This window comes from Myotis nattereri, assembly GCF_964212035.1.
Source record: "Myotis nattereri genome assembly, chromosome: 1".
Classification (NCBI taxonomy): Eukaryota; Metazoa; Chordata; class Mammalia; order Chiroptera; family Vespertilionidae; genus Myotis; species Myotis nattereri.
Genome location: NC_138075.1, coordinates 209044580 through 209065453, shown reverse-complemented (window position 1 = coordinate 209065453; position 20874 = coordinate 209044580). Strand labels below are relative to the sequence as shown.

Here is a 20874-nt window from a genome sequence, read left to right as displayed (position 1 = left end):
AGCAGAAGCAGGGAAATAGGAGGCTTGAGAGTGTAAGAAGTATGGCAAGAACCTGTGGTGAGGAGGAGATTAAGGAACAGGTGTGAAGGGAAATGATAATGAAAAACACTGTGATGGATGGAACATGGCAAACACCAGGAGTTAGATTTTGTAAGAAAATGATTGTGAAATGAAAATAAGGTTATGAGAACTTAGGTCAAATGGCTTTGGGTAAAGTAGGAGAAACAGACATTGGCTGAGTGACACAGAATGCATGTGAGTGTGGGGCTTAAGGATGGTAGAAGATCCTTAAGGATGGGACATTGCTCTGGAAAACTTTAAATGGATTGCAGGAAAAAGATTTTTTAATGGATTTGTAATCTACTAAGGGCTTAAATAGTGGAAAAAACATAGTTTCTTGATCACATTCACCATAGGTTCATAACCCTGGACGGCCTGATAGTTAAATGTAGTGTGAGTCAAGCAGGGTTGGGGATGGACAAGTTGAGAGCAATGAAAGCTAAAGAGGACAGCATAGTTTAAGGAAGATCCAAGACCCTTCTTAATGTACACAGCTGGTTGTTAGAAGCAGCATGTGACACCCAGTAGGTTTGACCGAATGACTGAGGGCATCAAAGGAATTGGTATATTAGTAGTGATGGGGGCAAGAAGAATATGAAGCAGGAGCAATGAAACAGAGGCTGTGCAAGCTTAGGAGGTGCTGGTGGGCAGTAACATGGAGAAGCTGAGGCCAAGGAGGTGGAATAATTCTGGTTGATGATGAAACATGAGAACTGGCCATGAGAGTCAGTATCCAACATGGAGTCATACGCAAATCATTGATGTTGACAAGATTAAGGAACTATGCGGTCAGTGATGGTACTGATGGCCAGGGCAGTTGCTGATAATTCTGCCTGCTGAAGGCAACAGACAGTTGATGTGGACAGGGAGAGAAAGGCCTGTAGCAGGGAATTCAAAATCCATATACTGCAGAATGCTCGTTTGAAAGTGACAATGGAGAGCAAGAATGTGTTGACTCCACTTCCTGGTAGCCTTCACAGAAAAGTGGAATGACTCATAGTGTAAAATCAGGTGTGTTTGAGTGAGCAGGTCCATGGGAAGGAATACTTGAGTGAAAGGTAGTGTGAGTCAGGATTGGGGATGGACAAGTAAGTTGATTGGGGAAAGTGGTGTGGGGGTGAGCCTGAGTGGGAAAGTGACTGTGAGGCAGACTAGTGCTGGATGTGGAAGGAGAGAGTAAGGTTGGGGGTATTACTGAGAGTGATGGGTCTGAGTTACACAATGAAGAAAATAACAGAAAAATGAATCGTGAGGTGAGGTGGTAGATGAGAGTCACAGGGTAAGGGAAGAAGCATGCTGAGCACACAGGATATATTCAAAGGAGATGTTTGTGGTTCTGAATACTAGTCTGGAGGCCAGGGGAAATGTTGGCATGGAGAACCGTCCACAGAACTGATCTGTGGGGAATGAATCTTGTTGAGTTTGTGGGTGTCTGTAGTGGTGTGTGTGTGTGTGTGTGTGTGTGTGTGTGTGTGTGTGACAATTGTCCACGTGCTCCTAACACTAAGGCATCAGCTTAGTACTAATTAAGGAAAGTATTTTTTGAACCTAAAAATATCCTTTACCATACATGCTACTTATAATAGGGTTGGGGGCTGGTTAAAAATGCCAAGTTTTGCCCCGCTCGGTGTCCTAATTAAGTAGACTCTCTGAGGCAGGGTGACAAACTATTGCACAAGCCCATTTGGCTCTTAGGAAAGTTGACATTTGAGAAGCATTTTCAACCCTCTGTAGGAGAAGACCCCAGAAATTCAAAGGCTCTCAATGGTCCAACTGGGTGGTTCCTGCTCAGGGGACAAACCACAGAGCACTTAGGTTCCTGTGAACAGGGATGGAGGATGAGCTGAGCACAGGCCCTGAGAGAGAGTCTAACACTGTTCCCCTGTGCCTGGCAGAAGCCCTGTGGGATAACTTGCTCTACTGGTTGGCCGAGGAGCTCTCAGAAGAAAACGCCGTGAGTCTCTCCTCGTCCCTCCCGCTTCGCCGCAGCACCATTCAGCTCATCAAACTGAAAAACCCAGATGATCTCACAGAACAGATCCACGAACTCCTCTGCTCCTGGAAGAAATCACTCCCGAATTCCACCGATAAGCTTCGCCTTCTGGCTCGCCATCTCCGCAAGATCGGCAGGAGTGATCTTTCGGAAGAGCTCAAGTTCAAGTGGGAAAATAAAGTGTTCACAGATCCACAGCAGTGGTTTGAGGTGGCAGAGTAAAGCCGGCTGCTCTTCCTTTGGGTCAGAGCTGGTTGTAAGATTGTTTCTGTCAACATTTTAGTAGGGACTCCCGGGAATGGTGTCTGAAGTGAATCTATTTGATAGATGTACTACTGAGACAAGGGGCAAAGCACTAGTCAGACAATAAAAAGATTCCTAGGTCTGAGTGCTCCTCCATGGGTCAGTGATATGTGCTGTGCAAGCATGACCATCTTGGGTGCAGCCGAACTTACTAGCATTTGCAGTAGAGTTTGCTCGGTTCACATTTTAATAGGTGAAGTCTCTAAGTGTAAAGGAAAGATATGATATATAGAAACCCTTTTTATTGTTTTAACAATAGCAATATAGGCAACAATACACTGTTATCTAGCTACATAAAAGAAAAATAGTTATCTAGGATTCCAAGCAACTAATCTTCATTACACGATACAGTGGAGCCCATAGGTAACAATGCCAAATAAATTGGGCTGCGGAGATCTGACCTAGATAATAGCAAATCACTTTCAGAAAACAGACAGGTTCTAAATAAGTTAAAAATAGAATAATACTTCTTTCATTTACTGCCACAAACCTTTCTTTTACTAAAATGTAGCCTGGAATAGGGAAAAACCTCATGTTTTATTACTAGTGGGATGAGGGAAGTGCAGAGGATCTGAAAGAATTCACCTACTTAGGAAAAAACTCTGCTTATTAATCAGTTTGAGAAAAACCTTATTACATGAGCCCTATTTAAAAAGTTAAAAAAACAACAACCCACAAACTAAAAGAAAAAAATAGTAATGATCTAAGCCCCTTCATCACTAATAATCCCTGTTAATGTTTGATGCATAAGCTCTGAGACTTTGAAAAACCTAAAACCCCTTTGCTCCCTGCACAGCATGAAATGAAAGGGACATTACATTAGTAACCAATGTCTTTGAATGTTTTAATAGCTGCTTAAAATCTCATTTCATAGCATTGCCATATTAATTTTAGTATTACCTGTTTTGAAAAATGTAATGATGTAGTACTTTTTTATTTCTGGATTTTGTATTCAACTTTATGTTGTTAAAATTTATCCATGTTGTTTGGCAATAGTTTGTTCCTTCTCATTAATATATAATATTCCTTTATATGCATATACTACAAACAAATGTCTATTCCACTGTAGATAGCATTTCAGTAGATTTCTGTTTGGAGCTATTATAAACAGTATTTTTATGAACATCTGTACCTACCTTTAGTGAATATATATAGTGCTTTCTCCTCAGTATGTAGCTGAGAGCATAATAAGTGGTTATCAGAATTAACTTAACCTTTCCCCTCTTATTGTATAAGATTGGATTTGTGCTCTGGTGGGGACCCTCGGCCTGGCCTGCAGATTGTGACAGGCTAAGGGACCTCAATGGTGCATGATCCCGGCCAGGGAAGGACCACGGGAGGGCTCCAGGGCATGTCCAGCCCATCTTGCCCAGTCCTGATAGCCCAGACCCCAGCAGGAAACTAACCTACTGGTCAAAGCATCTGCCCCCTGGTGGTCAATGTGTGTCATAGCGACTGGTCAAATACTCAAACAAATGGTCGGACACTTAGCATATTAGGCTTGTATTATATAGGATTCAGGTGACTTCCTTCTTTTCATAAAAATAACACTACAATGACCACTTTTCTACATATGCATGTGAACTATTATTTCTTTGGGATAAACTTTTAGAAATGGGATTACCTGCTGTTAACATATTTTAGGCTCTTGATACAAATTGACAGATTGCCACTTTATATTCTAGTCATCAGGTTATGAAGATTAGCAAAACAGCATTTTCAAATATATCTAAAAATGAATCAACCTGAAGCACATAACATGAAATCCTACATCCTAGGAAAGCCTGGATTGTCTTCAATTGCTTTACTGAGGAAAAAAGATACTTAAATCTTTTACCACATCTCCTCTACTAATGAGTGGAGTATTTTTCATTGACATTTCAAAAAGTATCAGAAAGAAGAAGAATATAGCAGACATGTGGACAGATTCCCAGGATGTCAGAGAGCTATGATATCAAACAACAGCTAAATTCCAATGAAAAGATGTTAAATTCATTTATTCAATGAATATATGTTGAACACAAATTCTGGGTCAAGCAGTCTATTCTATGCTAGGAGAACAAAACAAGTAAGAGACAGCCCCCGGGATATGTTTTTGTTTGAAGGAAGAGTGAATGAATGAGATCAACAGGCTGTTATTGCCTGTAATGAACCGGGCTCTAAAGGTTGAGCTCTTCACAGGGATTCACTCACTCAGTTCTCCTAACCTCCTGTGAGGTAGGTACACTGCCGCATTCTATGAGAGGAAACTGGAGATTGGAGAGATTGAGTGCCTTGCCTAAAATCACAAGTGAGTGACATAACCAGGATTCAAATGCATGTTGCCACCAAATTAAAAAGAAGAAAGGAAAAGGATATTTTTTTTTTCCATTATCCTAAACATTCTGTATTTCTACTTCTCATTTTGCAAAACAACATTTCTAATTCATATCAGTGGTGCAAATAGAAGTTTTGAGGATGAGGATGGGAGAAGGGGGGCAGGTGATTGGAGGGGAGTGTGATGTTGACATCCTTGATATTTGTCCCAGCTCAATTGGTTAAATGTTCTCTTAGACTTGTTTAAGGGACTGACAGGTTAGGGCAATATTGAAAATTGACTTAATCATAAATTGGTGGTGCATAAATAATGTGGGTTTGTTTTATTTCCAGCAAATAACAGTAGTCACCAGTAATTAGAGCTACTTTGCCACAACTTGACTATTCAGGTACATCAAAAGCCCTTCAAAACAGTGGCTGTACGATAGGACCATTTAGCAATTAAGCCTTAGACCTCATTACTGAGGTGCCTGTTTTATACCAGAGGACAAGAATGCTTTCACTATATAGAGAGCCAATCTACGAATCTTGAATAACAAGAATTTCATTTATGAAAAGCCTTTACAACCACCCTTTTGCTAATTATTAAACACCAAAGTTTACAAATAAAATAGATCTAACGTTTATTATTCTAATGAACAAAACTTGTGATGTTAAACCATAGTTACCTTCACCAATGCTTACCAGATCTGCAGTGTACATTTATGATGAAAAACAATTGATTATTCCTAAAAAAATGCAGCTTAAATGGACACATACACACTATCACATTGTATATGCTGATGCATTTGAGAGTGAAATAGAAGCACCTTAACAAGTGAGGGAGACTTTGATGGCATCATAATCCAGTTTTCAAAACAGCTCAATTTTGTGGGTTAAGTTCCATTTTCCTAACTCGGTGTTTCTAAATGGAGGTGTTATTGGCATTTTGATGGGATATTTTTTACGTAACCTGAGTTGGCGCCTGCATTGCAGGTCACTCCGCATCCCTGGCTTGTGTTCACCATGTGGACAGAGCCTCTCACCCCCATCAGAGTAAATGTGAGAAACAAAATTCTTCCCACACATTCTAGTTATGAGGGGGTGGGGTGGGAGAGCACAGAAATGCTATGACTGGACTTAAGAATAGGCTTCCATGGACCTTAAGGGAGGGTGTTGAGAATCATTGTTTTAGTCAGCTTTTGGTTTGAAGCAGAGCATAATATAAAGGGGGGGGGGGTGGGGAGAGGGAGAAAATACATTAAGAGAAACTAAGAACAAAAGAAACTATAAGCAAAAGAGGGCCCTACCTTAAATTCTCCAACTGCTGTCACTGTCTGCAAGAAAAGTCACCTGCTGTCTGATTCCTCCATGAGGACATATTCTCCATGAGGATCCCCTCTGAGTTATAATCCAGGGCTGTGGTACAGAACGAGAAGTTTGTCTAAGGGTCAGAGCGGGCTCCTTGGGGTTCGAAGAGCAATAGTTCGGAGGAAAAGGAAAATACTGGGTTAGGTCAAAATAGTGGCTATTGCAGGTTCCCTAGTTCCCCATAGCTTAGCCAAGCACGCAGGGCTTCTGTGATTTTCTTACAGGACAGTGAGAAGCTACAGAAATTCCAAGGCAGGAGGAACAGGGAAACTGAAACAAAATAAACAAACAAACAAAAAAAGAATTAAACAAGGCCAAACAGTTTGGCAGCCTGCAGCCAGCTTGTAAATAGCAAGCCCTTACCTTCCCCAACCAAAGACACTTTGAAAGCAAATGGTTAATGTCTCCCCAAAGACAGCAGAGAGGGAGGAAGGGGATGGAAGAGTGCAGTCTTATCTCATCCCACTCCCTAAACAGAAAAGCCAGCAGTCTTGGGGCTTGGCAAGATAAAATTGCCAGGTGCTCCTCACACATTCTGGGCAAGCCACAACAAAGTACAAGAGGGACCTTGAAAACTGAGCTGTTCCAGACCAGGGAGGGTGGGTGGGTGAGAAGAGATCAACCAAAGAACTTGTATGCATGTATACATAACCTGTGGACACAGACAATAGGGTGGTGAAGGCCTGGGGCAGGGGATGGCGGGAGGAGAGGGGGGTGGGGGGCATAGGAGAGGTCAATTGTGGGGGAAAGAGACACATGTAAAACTTTCAACAATAAAAATGTTTAATAAATAAATAAAATAAAATGCTTACCACCAGAAAAGGAAGAAAAAAGAAAGAAAATTGATCCGTTCCAAGATATTCATTTGGCAGAGGAATTTAAAGATCTATAGACAGAAAAGTATATAAGGAAAAAAACCCACTCTACTCGCTCTTTGGATTAGCTGGGAGCCCATCCATGCATTATGCCCGATTATAGATTTGCTTGCCTTGCTTCTTTAATAAACTTGCATGTTTTGCTTTCTCCATAAATTACTTTCTTAATAAAGTGGCTTTATCACAACGCAAACATCTAGAGCAGGGGTGGGCAAACTTTTTGACTCGAGAGCCACAATGGGTTCTTTATTTATTTATTTATTTATTTATTTTTTTTATTTTTTTTTTTAATTGCTTAAAGTATTACAAAGGGTATTACATATGTGTCCATTTTATCACCCCGCCCTAGACAGTCCCCCAGCCTCCCCTATGCCCCAGTGTCTTATGTCCATTGGTTATGCTTATATGCATGCATACAAGTCCTTTAGTTGATCTCTTACCCCCCTACCTCCTGCCCCTCAACCCTCCCCAGCCTTCCCGCTGCAGTTTGACAATCTGTTTGAGGCAGCTCTGCCTCTGTATCTATTATTGTTCAAAAGTTTATAATGGTCTCTATTATCCATGAATGAGTGAGGTCATGTGGTATGTTTCCTTCATTGACTGGCTTATTTCACTTAGCATAATGGTCTCCAGTTCCATCCATGACGTTGCAAATGGTAAGAGTTCCTTCCTTTTTAGAGAAGCATAGTATTCCATTGTGTAGATGTACCACAGTTTTCTAATCCATTCATCTACTGATGGGCACTTAGGCTGTTTCCAGATCTTAGCTATGGTGAATTGTGCTGCTATGAACATAGGGGTGCATATATCCTTTCTGATTGGTGTTTCTGGTTTCTTGGGATATATTCCTAGAAGTGGGATCACAGGGTCAAATGGGAGTTCCATTTTCAGTTTTTTAAGGAAACGCCATACTGTCTTCCATAGTGGCTGCACCAGTCTGCATTCCCACCAGCAGTGCACAAGTGTTCCTTTTTCTCCACATCCTCTCCAGCACTTGTCATTTGTTGATTTGTTGATGATAGCCAGTCTGACAGGTGTGAGATGGTACCTCATTGTTGTTTTGATTTGCATCTCTCGGATGATTAGTGACTTTGAGCATGTTTTCATATGTCTCTTGGCTTTCTGAATGTCCTCTTTTGAAAGGTGTCTATTTAGGTCCTTTGCCCATTTTTTGATTGGATTGTTTATCTTCCTTTTGTTAAGTTGTATGAGTTCCCTATAAATTTTGGAGATTAGGCCCTTATCAGATATGACATTGGCAAATATGTTTTCCCACACAGTGGGTTTTCTCATTGTTTTGTTGATGGTTTCTTTTGCTGTGCAGAAGCTTTTTATTTTGATGTAGTCCCATTTGTTCATTTTCTCTTTAGTTTCAAGTGCCCTAGGAGCTGTATCAGTGAAGAAATTGCTTCGGCATATGTCTGAGATTTTGTTGCCTTTGGATTCTTCTAGAATTTTTATGGTTTCCTGTCGTACATTTAAGTCCTTTATCCATTTTGAGTTTATTTTTGTGTATGGTGTAAGTTGGTGGTCTAGTTTCATTTTCTTGCATATATCTGTCCAATTTTCCCAACACCATTTATTGAAGAGACTATCTTGGCTCCATTGAATGTTCTTGCCTCCTTTGTCAAATATTAATTGAGCATACTGGTTCGGGCCGATTTCTGGGCTCTCTATTCTATTCCATTGATCTATATGCCTATTCTTGTGCCAGTACCAGGCAGTTTTGAGAACAGTGGCTTTGTAATACAACTTGATATCTGGTATTGAGATCCCACCTACTTTGTTCTTTTTCAGGATTGCTGCAGCTATTCGGGGTCTTTTTTTATTCCAGATGAATTTTTGGAGAGTTCGTTCTAGATCTATGAAGTATGCCGTTGGTATTTTAATGGGAAGTGCGTTGAATTTATAGATTGCTTTGGGTAGTATGGACATTTTAATGATGTTGATTCTACCAATCCACGAACACGGTATGTTCTTCCATCTGTTTATGTCTTCCTCTATATCTTTTTTCAACGTCCTGTAGTTTTCTGAGTAGAGGTCTTTTACCTCTTTAGTTAAGTTTATTCCTAGGTAGCTTAATTTTTTTGGTGCGATGGTAAACGGGATTGTTTTTATAATCTCTCTTTCTGAAAGTTCACTATTGGTGTATAGAAATGCCTCAGATTTCTTGGGGTTAATTTTGTATCCTGCTACATTGCCAAATTCATGTATTAAGTCTAGTAGCTTTTTGATGGAGTCTCTAGGGTTTTGTATGTATAATATCATGTCATCTGCAAATAAGGACAGTTTTACTTCCTCTTTCCCAATTTGGATGCCTTTTATTTCTTCTTCTTGCCGAATTGCAATGGCTAACACTTCCAGTACTATGTTGAACAGGAGTGGTGAGAGGGGGCATCCCTGTCTTGTTCCTGTTCTTAGGGGAAATGGTGTTAGTTTTTGTCCATTGAGTATGATGTTGGCTGTGGGCCTGTCATATATGGCTTTTATTATGTTGAGGTATGATCCATCTACTCCCACCTTGCTGAGAGTTTTTATCAAAAATGGGTGTTGAATTTTGTCAAATGCTTTTTCTGCATCAATTGATATGACCATGTGGTTTTTTTCTTTCAATTTGTTTATGTGATGTATCACGTTTATTGATTTGCGGATATTGTACCATCCTTGCATCCCTGGGATAAATCCTACTTGGTCATGGTGTATGATCTTTCTGATGTACTGCTGGATCCGATTTGCTAAGATTTTGTTGAGGATTTTGGCATCTATGTTCATGAGGGATATTGGCCTGTAATTCTCTTTCATTGTGTTGTCTTTACCTGGTTTTGGTATTAGGGTGATGCTGGCTTCATAGAATGAGCTTGGAAGTGTTCCTTCCTCTTGAATTTTCTTTAGTAGTCTGAGGAGGATAGGTTTTAGTTCTTCCTTGAATGTTTGGTAAAACTCCCCTGTGAAGCCGTCTGGTCCTGGGCTTTTGTTTGATGGAAGCTTTCTGATGACTGCTTCAATTTCTTCCATAGTTATTGGCCTGTTGAGATTTTTAGATTCTTCCTGATTGAGTTTTGGAATGTTGTATTTTTCTAGGAATTTGTCCATTTCCTCCAGGTTGTCTAGTTTGTTGGAGTAGAGCTGACCATAGTATTTTTTAACAATCATTTGTATTTCTGTGGGGTCTGTTGTTATTTCGCCTCTATCGTTTCTGATTTTGTTTATTTGGGTCCTCTCTCTTTGCTTCTTGGTGAGTCTGGCTAGTGGTTTGTCAATCTTGTTTATCCTTTCAAAGAACCAGCTCTTGGTTTCATTGATTTTCTGTATTGTTTTTTTGGTCTCTATGTCATTTATTTCTGCTTTAATCTTTATTATCTCCTTCCTTCTGCTCACTCTGGGGTTTTCTTGTTGCTCTCTTTCTAATTCTTTGAGTTGTAGAGTTAGCTGATTTACTACCATTTTTTCTTGTTTTTTGAGATAGGCCTGTAGAGCTATAAACTTCCCTCTCAGGACTGCTTTCATTGTGTCCCATAGATTTTGGATTGTTGTGTTTTCATTGTCATTAGTTTCCAGGATGTTTTGAATTTCTTCTTTGATTTCATTGGTAATCCAATCAATATTTAATAGCATGCTATTCAGCTTCCAGGTGTTTGAGTATTTTGGGTTGTTTTTATTGTAGTTTATTTCTAATATTATGTCATCGTGGTCTGAGAAGATGCTTTTTATGATTTCAATCTTCTTGAATTTGGGGATACTTTGCTTGTGACCCAATATATGGTCTATTTTTGAATATGTGTCATGAGCACTTGAGTAGAATGTATATTCCGTGGCACTGGGGTGAAGTGTTCTGAAGATGTCTATTAAGTCCATCTGATCTAGTGAGTCATTTAGTATTGCTGTATCTTTGCTGATTGTTTGTCTAGAGGACTTATCCAGTGCTGTCAGTGGTGTATTAAAGTCCCCTACTATGATTGTATTGTTGTTGATCTCTCCTTTGATATCTTCCAGGAGTTTTTTTATGAATTTGGATGCTCCTGCATTGGGTGCATATATGTTTACCAGGGTTATATCTTCTTGTTGAATTGATCCCTTTAGTATTATGAAGTGGCCTTCCTTATCTCTTGTTATGGCCTTCACTTTGAGGTCTATTTTGTCCGATATAAGTATTGCTACCCCAGCTTTCTTTTCCTTTCCATTTGCCTGAAAGATATTTTTCCATCCTTTCACTTTCAGTCTGTGTGAGTCCCTTCTAATGAGGTGGGTTTCTTGTAGACAGCAGATGTATGGGTCATGTTTTTTTATCCATTCAGCCACTCGATGTCTTTTGTTTGGAGCATTTAGTCCGTTTACGTTTAAAGTTATTATTGAAAGGTACTTATTTGTAGCCATTTCTTTTTTTGTGTGTGTGGCTGCTTTCTTTCTGAGCTTTTTATTATTTTTATACCAGTCCCTTTAGCATTCCTTGCATTGCTGGCTTGGTGGTGATAAACTCCCTTAGCCTTTTTTTGTCTGTGAAGCTTCTTATTTCCCCTTCAAGTTTGAATGATAGCCTTGCTGGATAGAGTATTCTTGGATTCAGTCCTTTGCTTTGCATCACTTTGTAAATTTCTGTCCATTCTTTTCTGGCCTGATGTGTTTCTGTTGAGAAATCATTTGACAATCTAATGGGAGATCCCTTGTATGTAACTTTCCGTCTCTCTCTTGCAGCCTGTAAGATTCTCTCTTTGTCCTGAACATTTGCCATGGTAATTATGATGTGTCTTGGTGTGGGTCTTTTCGGGTTCACCTTGTTTGGGACTCTCTGGGCTTGTGTGACTTTTTTCTTCCCCACCTCAGGGAAGTTTTCTGATATTATTTCTTCTAATAGGTTTTCTAATCCTTGTTCATCCTTCTGTTGTTCTGGTACCCCTATTATTCGTATGTTGTTTCGTTTCATGTTGTCCCAAAGCTCCCTTAGGCTCTCCTCCTGTCTTTTAATTTTTTTCTCCAATTGCAGTACATTTTGGGTGTGTTTTGCTTCCTTGTCTTCTAATTCACTAATTCGGTCCTCCGCTTCTCCTAGTCTACTGTTGATACTTTCAATGGAGTTTTTCATTGCAGCTATATCACTCTTCATTTCTTCTTGGGTCTTACTTAAGTTGTTGATTTTTTCATCTGTTTCTTCTAGCTTCTTCCATATGTTATCGATTTTTTCATCTGTTTCTTCTTGCTTCTTGCAGAGGATGTCGATTTTTTCCTCCATCCGGTTTATGCACTCTAGGACCCTTAGTCTGAATTCTTTTTCTGTCATGTTGCATGCCTCTGTATTACTTAGCTGCTTTTCTGGAGAGTCCTCCTTCTCTTTCCTTTGGGGGTTTCTTTGTCTACCCATGTTTGATCTCACTGACATATCTAGACATTGAGTCGTTCAGTGGTTGCTCCCTTGGTGGCAGTGACTCCTTGGTCTGTGGTTGCTCTTCGGGCGGTTGCGGTAGCAGCTGCTCTTCAGTTGGCAGCAGCTCCTCTGGTGTGTGCTGTTCACAGCTGAGGTGGCTCTTCTGGCTGGTGGGGCAAGGCTTCACATACAGCTGCTGTTCCTCAGCAGAGGGTGTGGAGCTCTGGAGGTTGCTGTAGCTTCGATCTGCTGCGTTGATTTAAAGGCACAAAATACAACACAACAAGGCACCACGTACCCGGCAGTATACACAAATATATTCACGATATTAATAACCCCAGATAAAGGTGACCACCCGAATTAAGAGAATTAGGGGATAAGGAGGATGGAAGGGAAAAAGATAAAAGAGAAAAAAGAAAAGAAAAGTAGGGACCAAAAAAAGGAGTGCAAAAATGAAATTGGGGAAAAGGAGGGGGGAAAAAAAGCGAGAAAAGAAAAGACAAGAAAAAAAAAGGAGAAAAAAGAAAAAAAAAAGAAAATAAAAGAGCGAAAAGAGAGAATGAAGTGGAAGAGGGGAAGAGACTTTTAATATGAGGAGAAAACTCCTATAGAACCGCCATTAATCCCAACAGATTCCAGCAACAGCTCCCTGGAGATGAATGCAAACTAGAAACAACCAATAATATGACAATGAAAATAGAATGGAGAACACTAATCCCAAAATAAAATAAAGAGAAAATAAAATGGCACTTTAAAAAATGGTAAAATGGTAGCAGTAATAATACTGGTTAAAAATAAGAAGGTAGTAGTTAAAAGGGTAAAATGAGGTGATGGAAAAAGAAGAAAAAAAAAAAAGAAGAAGAAAAAAATTGGTTTCTTAGTTAAAAGGTGAAAAAAGAAAAAAAAAGAATTGCAGTAGTGAAGGTCCTTTGGTTCTTCTATTCTTCAGTGTGGCTCGCCTTAGACCTGCCAGGTATTCAGGAGAGTGTTGAGTTTCCCTGCGATACACTGTTCCTCTGTGTTGTAAACCACAGTCCTTATTTTAAAGCAAGCCGCATTTGTTTCCCAGACTGCCTTATTTTGTGTTTAGCAAAGAGTCAGTTTGTGGGTCAGCCTCTGGGTGGCAGTGTTCTGGGGTTGGCCTCTGAGGCTATAGGGCCTCTCTGTCCAGTGGAAGTTCACTGCCCAGAGCTGGCTGCGTAATAGTTAGTTACCAGCGCTGTGTTGTTGCTGGGATTGAAAATCCCTCTATAGGCCAGACCCTGTTAACTCCCAGGGATTGATCAGATTATTTTAATCCTTGATCTCCTACAGGGTGGAATCTGGGTGTGGCTGTGCTCCTTACCTGGGGGCTGGGGGGAGGAGTCTCACCCTCCGGAGAGAATGTCTGCCCCAGACCTGGGTTCGGGAGTGTCTCAGCACTCAATTCGCTGCCACCTCTCCCGGCTCCCCCTCTCTCCTCAGTCTCTCCCCAGATTCCACTCCTCCGCACACTCTCCCTCTCTTCAGCACAGGTGAGTGTCTGTATCCGAAATGTCCCATGAACAGGATTCAGTGAAAACAAACAAACAAACGCCGGCCGCGGAAACGGGAAAGGCTTGGTTTCTGTAAGCTTCTTCTCTTACCGGGACTGCATGGTCTGGTCAGCTCTTCAGGCTGCCCCCTTTAGGCTCAGTCCTCTGTGATCACAGAACCCAGCTCTCAATTCCCCCGGCGGCGCCAGGAATCCCGCGGTTCTCCTTTCCCCTGTCAGGGGCTGTGCCTGTCCCAAGGGACGCGGCTGTCTGCCACGCGGTCTCACTCCGACTCTCTGGGCTCAGAGGTCTGGCAAACTTTCCTGCCCAAAACCCTGGTTTTTTTACCTTTCCAGGGGAGTTCTTCTCTTCCCGGCTGCAAACCGTCTCACCAGCTGAGCAATTTCGCCAATTCGGGGTGGATGCTATTAGTTTCAGCTGCTCTCTCCATTTGCTCCGGGACAGGACCTGGGAGGCGTCTGCCTATATCGCCGCCATCTTTGAGATCCCACAATGGGTTCTTAAACTGGACCGGAGGGCCGGAACAAAAGCATGGATGGAGTGTTTGTGTGAACTAATATAAATTCAAAGTAAACATTATTACATAAAAGAGTACGGTCTTTTTTTCTTTTTAGTTTTATTCATTTCAAACGGGCCCACGGGCTGATAGAGTCATTCATTTGCATTCATTCATAAGAGAAGACAGGAATTGGGGTAGTGACAGCCCTTTCCCTCTAACTCAGGTGGCTGTCCCATAAGACCTTTCTTGCGTCTGAGAGAGTTGCCTGTACCAATCTGACGTCATCAGCGTGTCCCTGTGCCATGTCTAGGTGTTTTGACAGATGTCACTTCTTTTAATCCTCAACTCCCTACTTCTCCCAGGTTTCCTCCACTGGCACTTCCAATTTCCCCCATTCTGCATTTATCACATAACACAGTAAATACTGTACATTGTAATTGTAATTATTATTTATTTGGTAACCCCCCACCTTAGTGCAGGCTATGTAAGGGCTAGGAAGCTTGTATCTTGTATTCATTGATGCAATCCTATCACTTAGGGACATTCCTGTCACCCATGAATGTTTCTTTGTTTTGTTATATTTATTTGACAAGTGAGAAAACTGCAGCTCAGAGTTACAGTGATGCCCACCCTGGATTAGAGAGCAGATGATTCTGTTTTTTAAAGTTCTTTTTCCTCTATTTCCAAATTTCTGCCCTTGCCTCTTCCTCCCCTCCATCTTACTCCTCACTCTTCCATGGCCTCATGTCACATTTTCCCAGTTCCCTTAATACCCAAGGCTGGGCTAATTGTCCATGGCACCTATTCTTAAGTAAGTTATAGCACTTTATTTTCAAGTTATAGTACTTTTATACCCTGCTGTGATCACCTACCTATCTGTGTTTGTCTCTAATCAGTATAGGTGTAAGTTTCTTGATGGCAGAGAGTGATTTCTGTTCATTACTAAATTTCCAAGACCTCAACACAGGACCTAGCACATAGTAGGCACCCAATAAGTTTCTGTTAAATAAATGCGTGAAGGATATCTACGTGGTCACATGCCAGGACCCTCTTTTCCTGTTTCTTCTTCCTTCTGGAAGAAACCCGTGGTTATTTTTCAAAAGGTAAAAATTAGCTTGGACTTCAAACATCTGCCCTTCCATTTATCAGACTGGAATAACAGGCACAGAGGAAGCCAGCTGAACAGTTAACTGGATACAGTATTTCCCCCCCCCAAACACCCTTGCAGCTGTAATGGTCCCCTTCTTGGAGTGACTGCTGCTTCTTTTATACACTGAAAAACTTCGTTTTCCAAAATCACAGGCTATGAGAAACGTTGCTGTTTGAAAGCATATCAGTAAGAATTTAATACCCCTCTCTGGTCCAAGTCACCTTGACACAGAAAAGCAGTCTTGATTGACAAGCCACAGGCAGAACTTCTGCTACAGGGTTTCTGGATGCAACATTGCACACCCATCTCAACAATGATGCTCTAAGAAAGCGGGGCCCTGGGTCGACTTTGCAGTGCAGACCCAAAGCTGATCCCTACCCAGCTCTGTTTTCTTTCCAGCCCAGCCAACCACACCTCCACCCAACCCCTATGTCCTAAAATAACTCTGTTTTTGCCTTTGTTTAGTGAGACAGCACTGTTCCTTTGGCATGCAATCTCCCTCATTGCAGAATCAATAAACCTGACCTTGTTGAACTTTAGGTGTGTCCCTGGTGGCCTTAAACTGACTGGGCTCAGGCGCCCATGCTTGTGTGCTCTCTAACGCAGTGGCTCTCAGATGGGCTGCAGGCCAGCAGGGGGTGCCTGGACTTGTTCTGAGAAATTCTGATTGACATGCTCTAGAGCAGATCCTGGGAGTCACAGTTGGTTCTGCAGCCAGGTCTAAGAATTATTTCTGTAGCCAAATGGACCCAGAAACAACTGAAGTGGGTGTTAAAAATCAGGTTTATAGAACTGCAACTCCGTTTTCTAAATCAGAAACGATGGCTACCGACCTGAGGAATCTGCACTCTTGGTGAATACGTGAAGTGATGCTTATATCCCCGGAAGTTTTAGGGAACTGCCTACTTCCTGTCCAAAGCGCTCTCTGTTTTTATTTTTATGTTTCATGGTTAGCACAGAACCCAGAGTAACACAGGAAAGAAACCAAAGGAAACAGAGCAGGCTCTGTGCTGTGATGAATGGAAAAGGCTTTTTCCTCTTAGTTTATGGTTGTCTTTTGAGTCAATTTATCTGCGCACAAGGCTGAGCAGGGTGGGGCAGGAGCTGAGGCCAGGAACTGGGATAGTTCGGAAGGAGGAACCCTTGACCCAGGCCTCCTAGTAACAGAGGAACCAAATATAGAGTTTTATTACTCCCTTAAGGAGAAGATCTGTGCCACAATCATGAAGATGAACTGACTTCCCTGGAAGCTGATTAATGTATATTTTCAATCTGGCCCCATTAATAGACTACATACACAATCATATACTGTAAATTGCATTTTTTAAAATTTTCTCTCATTTTAAAGAACAGATTTATGTTCCATTGCATTTTTGTGTGCTACGAGTTTTAGAAATGCATTGTGCTATGTTCTCTCCCTTCAGACTCCTTTTTGATCATTCTTGCATCTGCTGAGGGCCTGAAGGATTGAGTGGCCCACCCCTTGCTCCACCTGAAAGGCTGTCTCTCTGCCAGACAAGTTGACATTGAATTTCAGAGGAAAGAGATTAACCAAATAATTTACATGCATATATGCATAGCCATGGACACAGACAATAGGTGGTGAAGGCTAGGGCGGGGCGGGAACCAGGTGGAGGGAGGCAATGGGAGGGGCAAAGGAAGAGGGGGGACATCTATAATATTCTCAACAGTAAAGAAAAAAAATAAAATAAAACATATTTAAAAAGTCACTGCAAATGTCTACAATATACCACAAGAGGGCACTTGTGTCTCAGATAAAATTAAGAAAACTTTCAAGACTACAGAGGAATTCTCTCATGTTTTCTACATTATTCTTTTAAAAAGTTGTTTTAGGGTAAAGGGGGCATAACTTGACTTATGGTTAATATGTTGTTAATGTAATAGTAGATGATTTTGTGGCTAACTTCTCTAATATTCTGAAACATCTAATTCCCAATTGACAAGAAACCAACTATCTAGAAACTGCTGTATTTATCCTGGCCTTTACATTATATTGTACATTCTGCTTCTTCAGTCAAAACAATAAAAATAATAATGCAATCTGGTATTAATCATTTAAACTGATAAGTAAAATTTCTTTGAAGTTGTCTGGAAGTAAAAATTGAGAGTATAAACTATTGACAATACTATAGAATTGAAGTATGGTACCTATTTGCTTTGTTTAACAATGGACAGGTTACTTTGATTTTCTAAATTGCATAAGTCATCCCATTCGATTGAATGCCTTATCGATTGAATGACTATTCCATTGATTGTTATCATACTGGTCTTAGAGAGCACATTCTTCTGTACCTGGAAACAGGACAGCACAATTACCCTAAATTGTTTTAGTGGCCACAGGTGGTGCGTTCCAGCTGACTCAGTGGTCCCGAGACCAGGACAGCACAATTACTCTAACTGTCCTGACAACTCAGTGGTTGGGAGACCCGAGGGCTCTAGATAATGTATTTCTGTCAATTCAGTGACCCCGAGACCCGAAACTGTAATTAACATGCTTAATTCTGCTTCTGTAATCTGCTTTTTTGCGAGCCAGGTGCCACATTCCAAACCCTGGGATGTAACCAATACCTTTGTGATTTTTGCCTATATAAGTCTGGTTTTGCCACCATCTTACGGCTATGAGATTTGGGAATGGCCCCTAATAGTCCCGGATTGCAATAAATGTGACTCTTTAATTCGACTTCTTGAGGCATCCTTCTGTGATTCGCAGGGTACGTTACAACAGAATAAATGTAGTTTTGACCCACCTCACTTTCCAATAGATGCTATTGACTGATGTGATTTTCAAACAATTTCTAATTTTTGAAAGGTTCTGAATGGAGTATTGCTATGCTTATCAATAAATAAAAAATGGCTTACATATATTAAAATGGATCTCTAAATTAAAATTATCTAAAAACAATCAAGTAATATTTTTCAGAATATTATTTTAATTGTGTTTTACTAAAATCATGTTTCCTGAGATAAATTCTCAGAGAAGCTTAATATTTTTCCTGTCACAAAGCATCACAAAACACAAACCAAAGATTGGGCTGGAAACAGAGCAGCACTTAAAACTCAAGCAGCAATGAGCAGCGCACCCGAGAGTAGTTAGAATGTGCAAAGATGCAGGATGGCCGAGGGCCTTAAAACATGTGCTGCTCCTCTTTGAGAGAGGGTTGTACAGTCCTGTCACATTGATGCTCCCCTTGGTCATGAGATTTAGGGTCCCCAGGAAAATGAGCACCATGATTGCACAGAGAGTTTACAAGCCAGTGAGTAGCTCACCATGTTTCTTTTCTCTCTGCGTTGAGACCAGCAATGTCCTATAGAGGGCTGGTGCATCTGCCTGGATCTGGGAACATGGGAGAGGTCTACAGCCTACCTGTGGCACACAGCATGAAAAATATAAGTGAAAACTATTTGTTTCTTGCTGTAACTCTACTTTCCTGATTGATACAATTAATTTACCAAGCATAAGAAAGAAAACATATGATTGACTCCCGATGCTATCAGACTTTAGAAAAAGGGCTCTATAAACAAGGCACAAAGAAGAAACAGTGGTAAGAAGAGTGGCAGAGTCACTGTTAACAGCAGACTGCTACAGAAATGGGGCTGGGGGAGGGGGGTAAAAGTCTTTATGAAATGGTATGTCCAGATGTTATGCCAAGTAGAAAGATTAATAATAGATACCAATGTGCTGAATGTCACATGTGCCAAGCGCTTTTTATGTATCATTTTCTTTCATTCTTATAGCTATTCTTTAATTAGATGCTATTATTTTTCTTTCTTAGATGAAAACACAAGTTTTGAAATGTTCATCTCATTCATTCCCTGTTCACTTGTTCACTTATTCATAATTCAGTCAACAAGTATTAATTAAGCACCTATGATATACCAGCTGGGTAAAGTTAGGTTCTTCACGTCTGTCAGATTTCCAAGTCTATGTTCTCACCATTCCATAGAACTCTGTGCTGGGTAGAATTCTAAGATGACCTTCAGGATTTCCCACTCATATATACCCTGAATAATCCCCAGGACTATGGATATAATTAATTGAACTCCCAGGATTCGGTTATGCTATACTATATGACACAATTAGCTGTAGAATAAGGAGACCTAATCTTATGAGCTGTTGAATCTGAGTAAAGGTTTGTGGCAGTAGTAGTCCACCCATAATATGGGACTTCAAACATGAAATATTTTTCATGGCCATCAGTCATTTAATTTAAACATTTCCACTTAACAAAATTGTTATGACTACGCAAGTCTCTGCAGCAGTTGAACTAGACGCCTTCATTCTTCCTTTTCTGTGAGATTCAGAGGTCTGTACAAAAGCTTTCCCAAGAGAATAGTGTGAGCAAATTTATGAGCACTTTTATTATCATGATCTTTCATTTCAATGCACATATTTCCTACAATAGGCTTGGTCTCTCCTCATTTATTCTTTTCCTGTTCTTATCTGTGTCTCATAGGTTAAATATTCTTTGAATAGTTGACATGTTTTTGACAAGTCCCCATAATTTTTGTGCAAGATTGTCTTTATTTCTTAGTAATCTTCTGTAGCAATAGCTTCATGAATAATTTTAATTTTTTCTATTTATAATACATTTCTATAATAAAATGTCAGAAAAAAACACATAGGAAATAAATGACCTTTATTTTAAGAGAATTATTTTCTATTTGAAGATCTATGTGAAATGTTATTTGGAATTACTAGAGGGGTTTGGACAACAAGCTGTATAAAAGTGTTTATACAGCATGATCGTGAAAGTTTGTTAAATTCACAAATGCAAAAATTGGACACAAAAGTAACAAATTGGTCATCCAACCGACAGTGTTATGAAGTGACACCTTGCCATGAGAAACTATCCTACGCTTCCCAAGTGTAATGGATCGTCTTCTAGTGTCTCCCGCCCAGTGTGCTGCATTATTCATTCGTATGTCCTGTCAGGGTGCCCTCCAGCCAGGTTCAATTTCCTTTTCTTTCATTTTGACTTGTTACATTGAATTATATGTCTCCATTCAAGAAAAGAACCCCCTTCTTCTTTGTTCTTCCCGTGTATTTGGGAATGTACTTACCTTTGGACTCAGTGGCATTGTTTCAATTAATGTCTCAACTTGTCTTCCTGAAAGAGAATCATTTATGTCATGTATGTGTGTGACTTGCCTGTTTTGAATAACATGTAAAGAAGTTAAATTGTTGCTTCTACTCATTGAGTTTACCTGCTCAATGAGGGCATTATTACCTAGTTTGCAAACTCTTGCAAAGGAACAATTCTGCTTTTTGGAGAGAGTCTGGGTTAGAGTGTATGAAAATTGTATAGAATAGGCTGTGACATGGGTGAAAGTTTCCATATTAGATTATGCATAAGATGCCTAGGTGTCTGTCTAGTTCAGGATCTGAAACTAATTCACTATTGACTTCTGGCAA

The 20874-nt window shown here is 40.4% G+C and overlaps 1 protein-coding gene across 1 annotated transcript in view; it reads left to right on the top strand.

Moving 5' to 3' along the window:
- The window catches only part of DTHD1 (death domain containing 1), a gene marked incomplete at its 5' end in the record, with an annotated part of 57511 nt that extends 54454 nt beyond the window's left edge, over nucleotides 1–3057 (top strand). The window contains one exon of the mRNA XM_081100027.1: nucleotides 1956–3057. Coding sequence (XP_080956153.1) covers nucleotides 1956–2275 — 320 coding nt within the window. The 3' untranslated portion in view covers nucleotides 2276–3057. The remainder of the gene's footprint in view (nucleotides 1–1955) is intronic.
- Between the last annotated feature and the right edge of the window lie 17817 nt (nucleotides 3058–20874).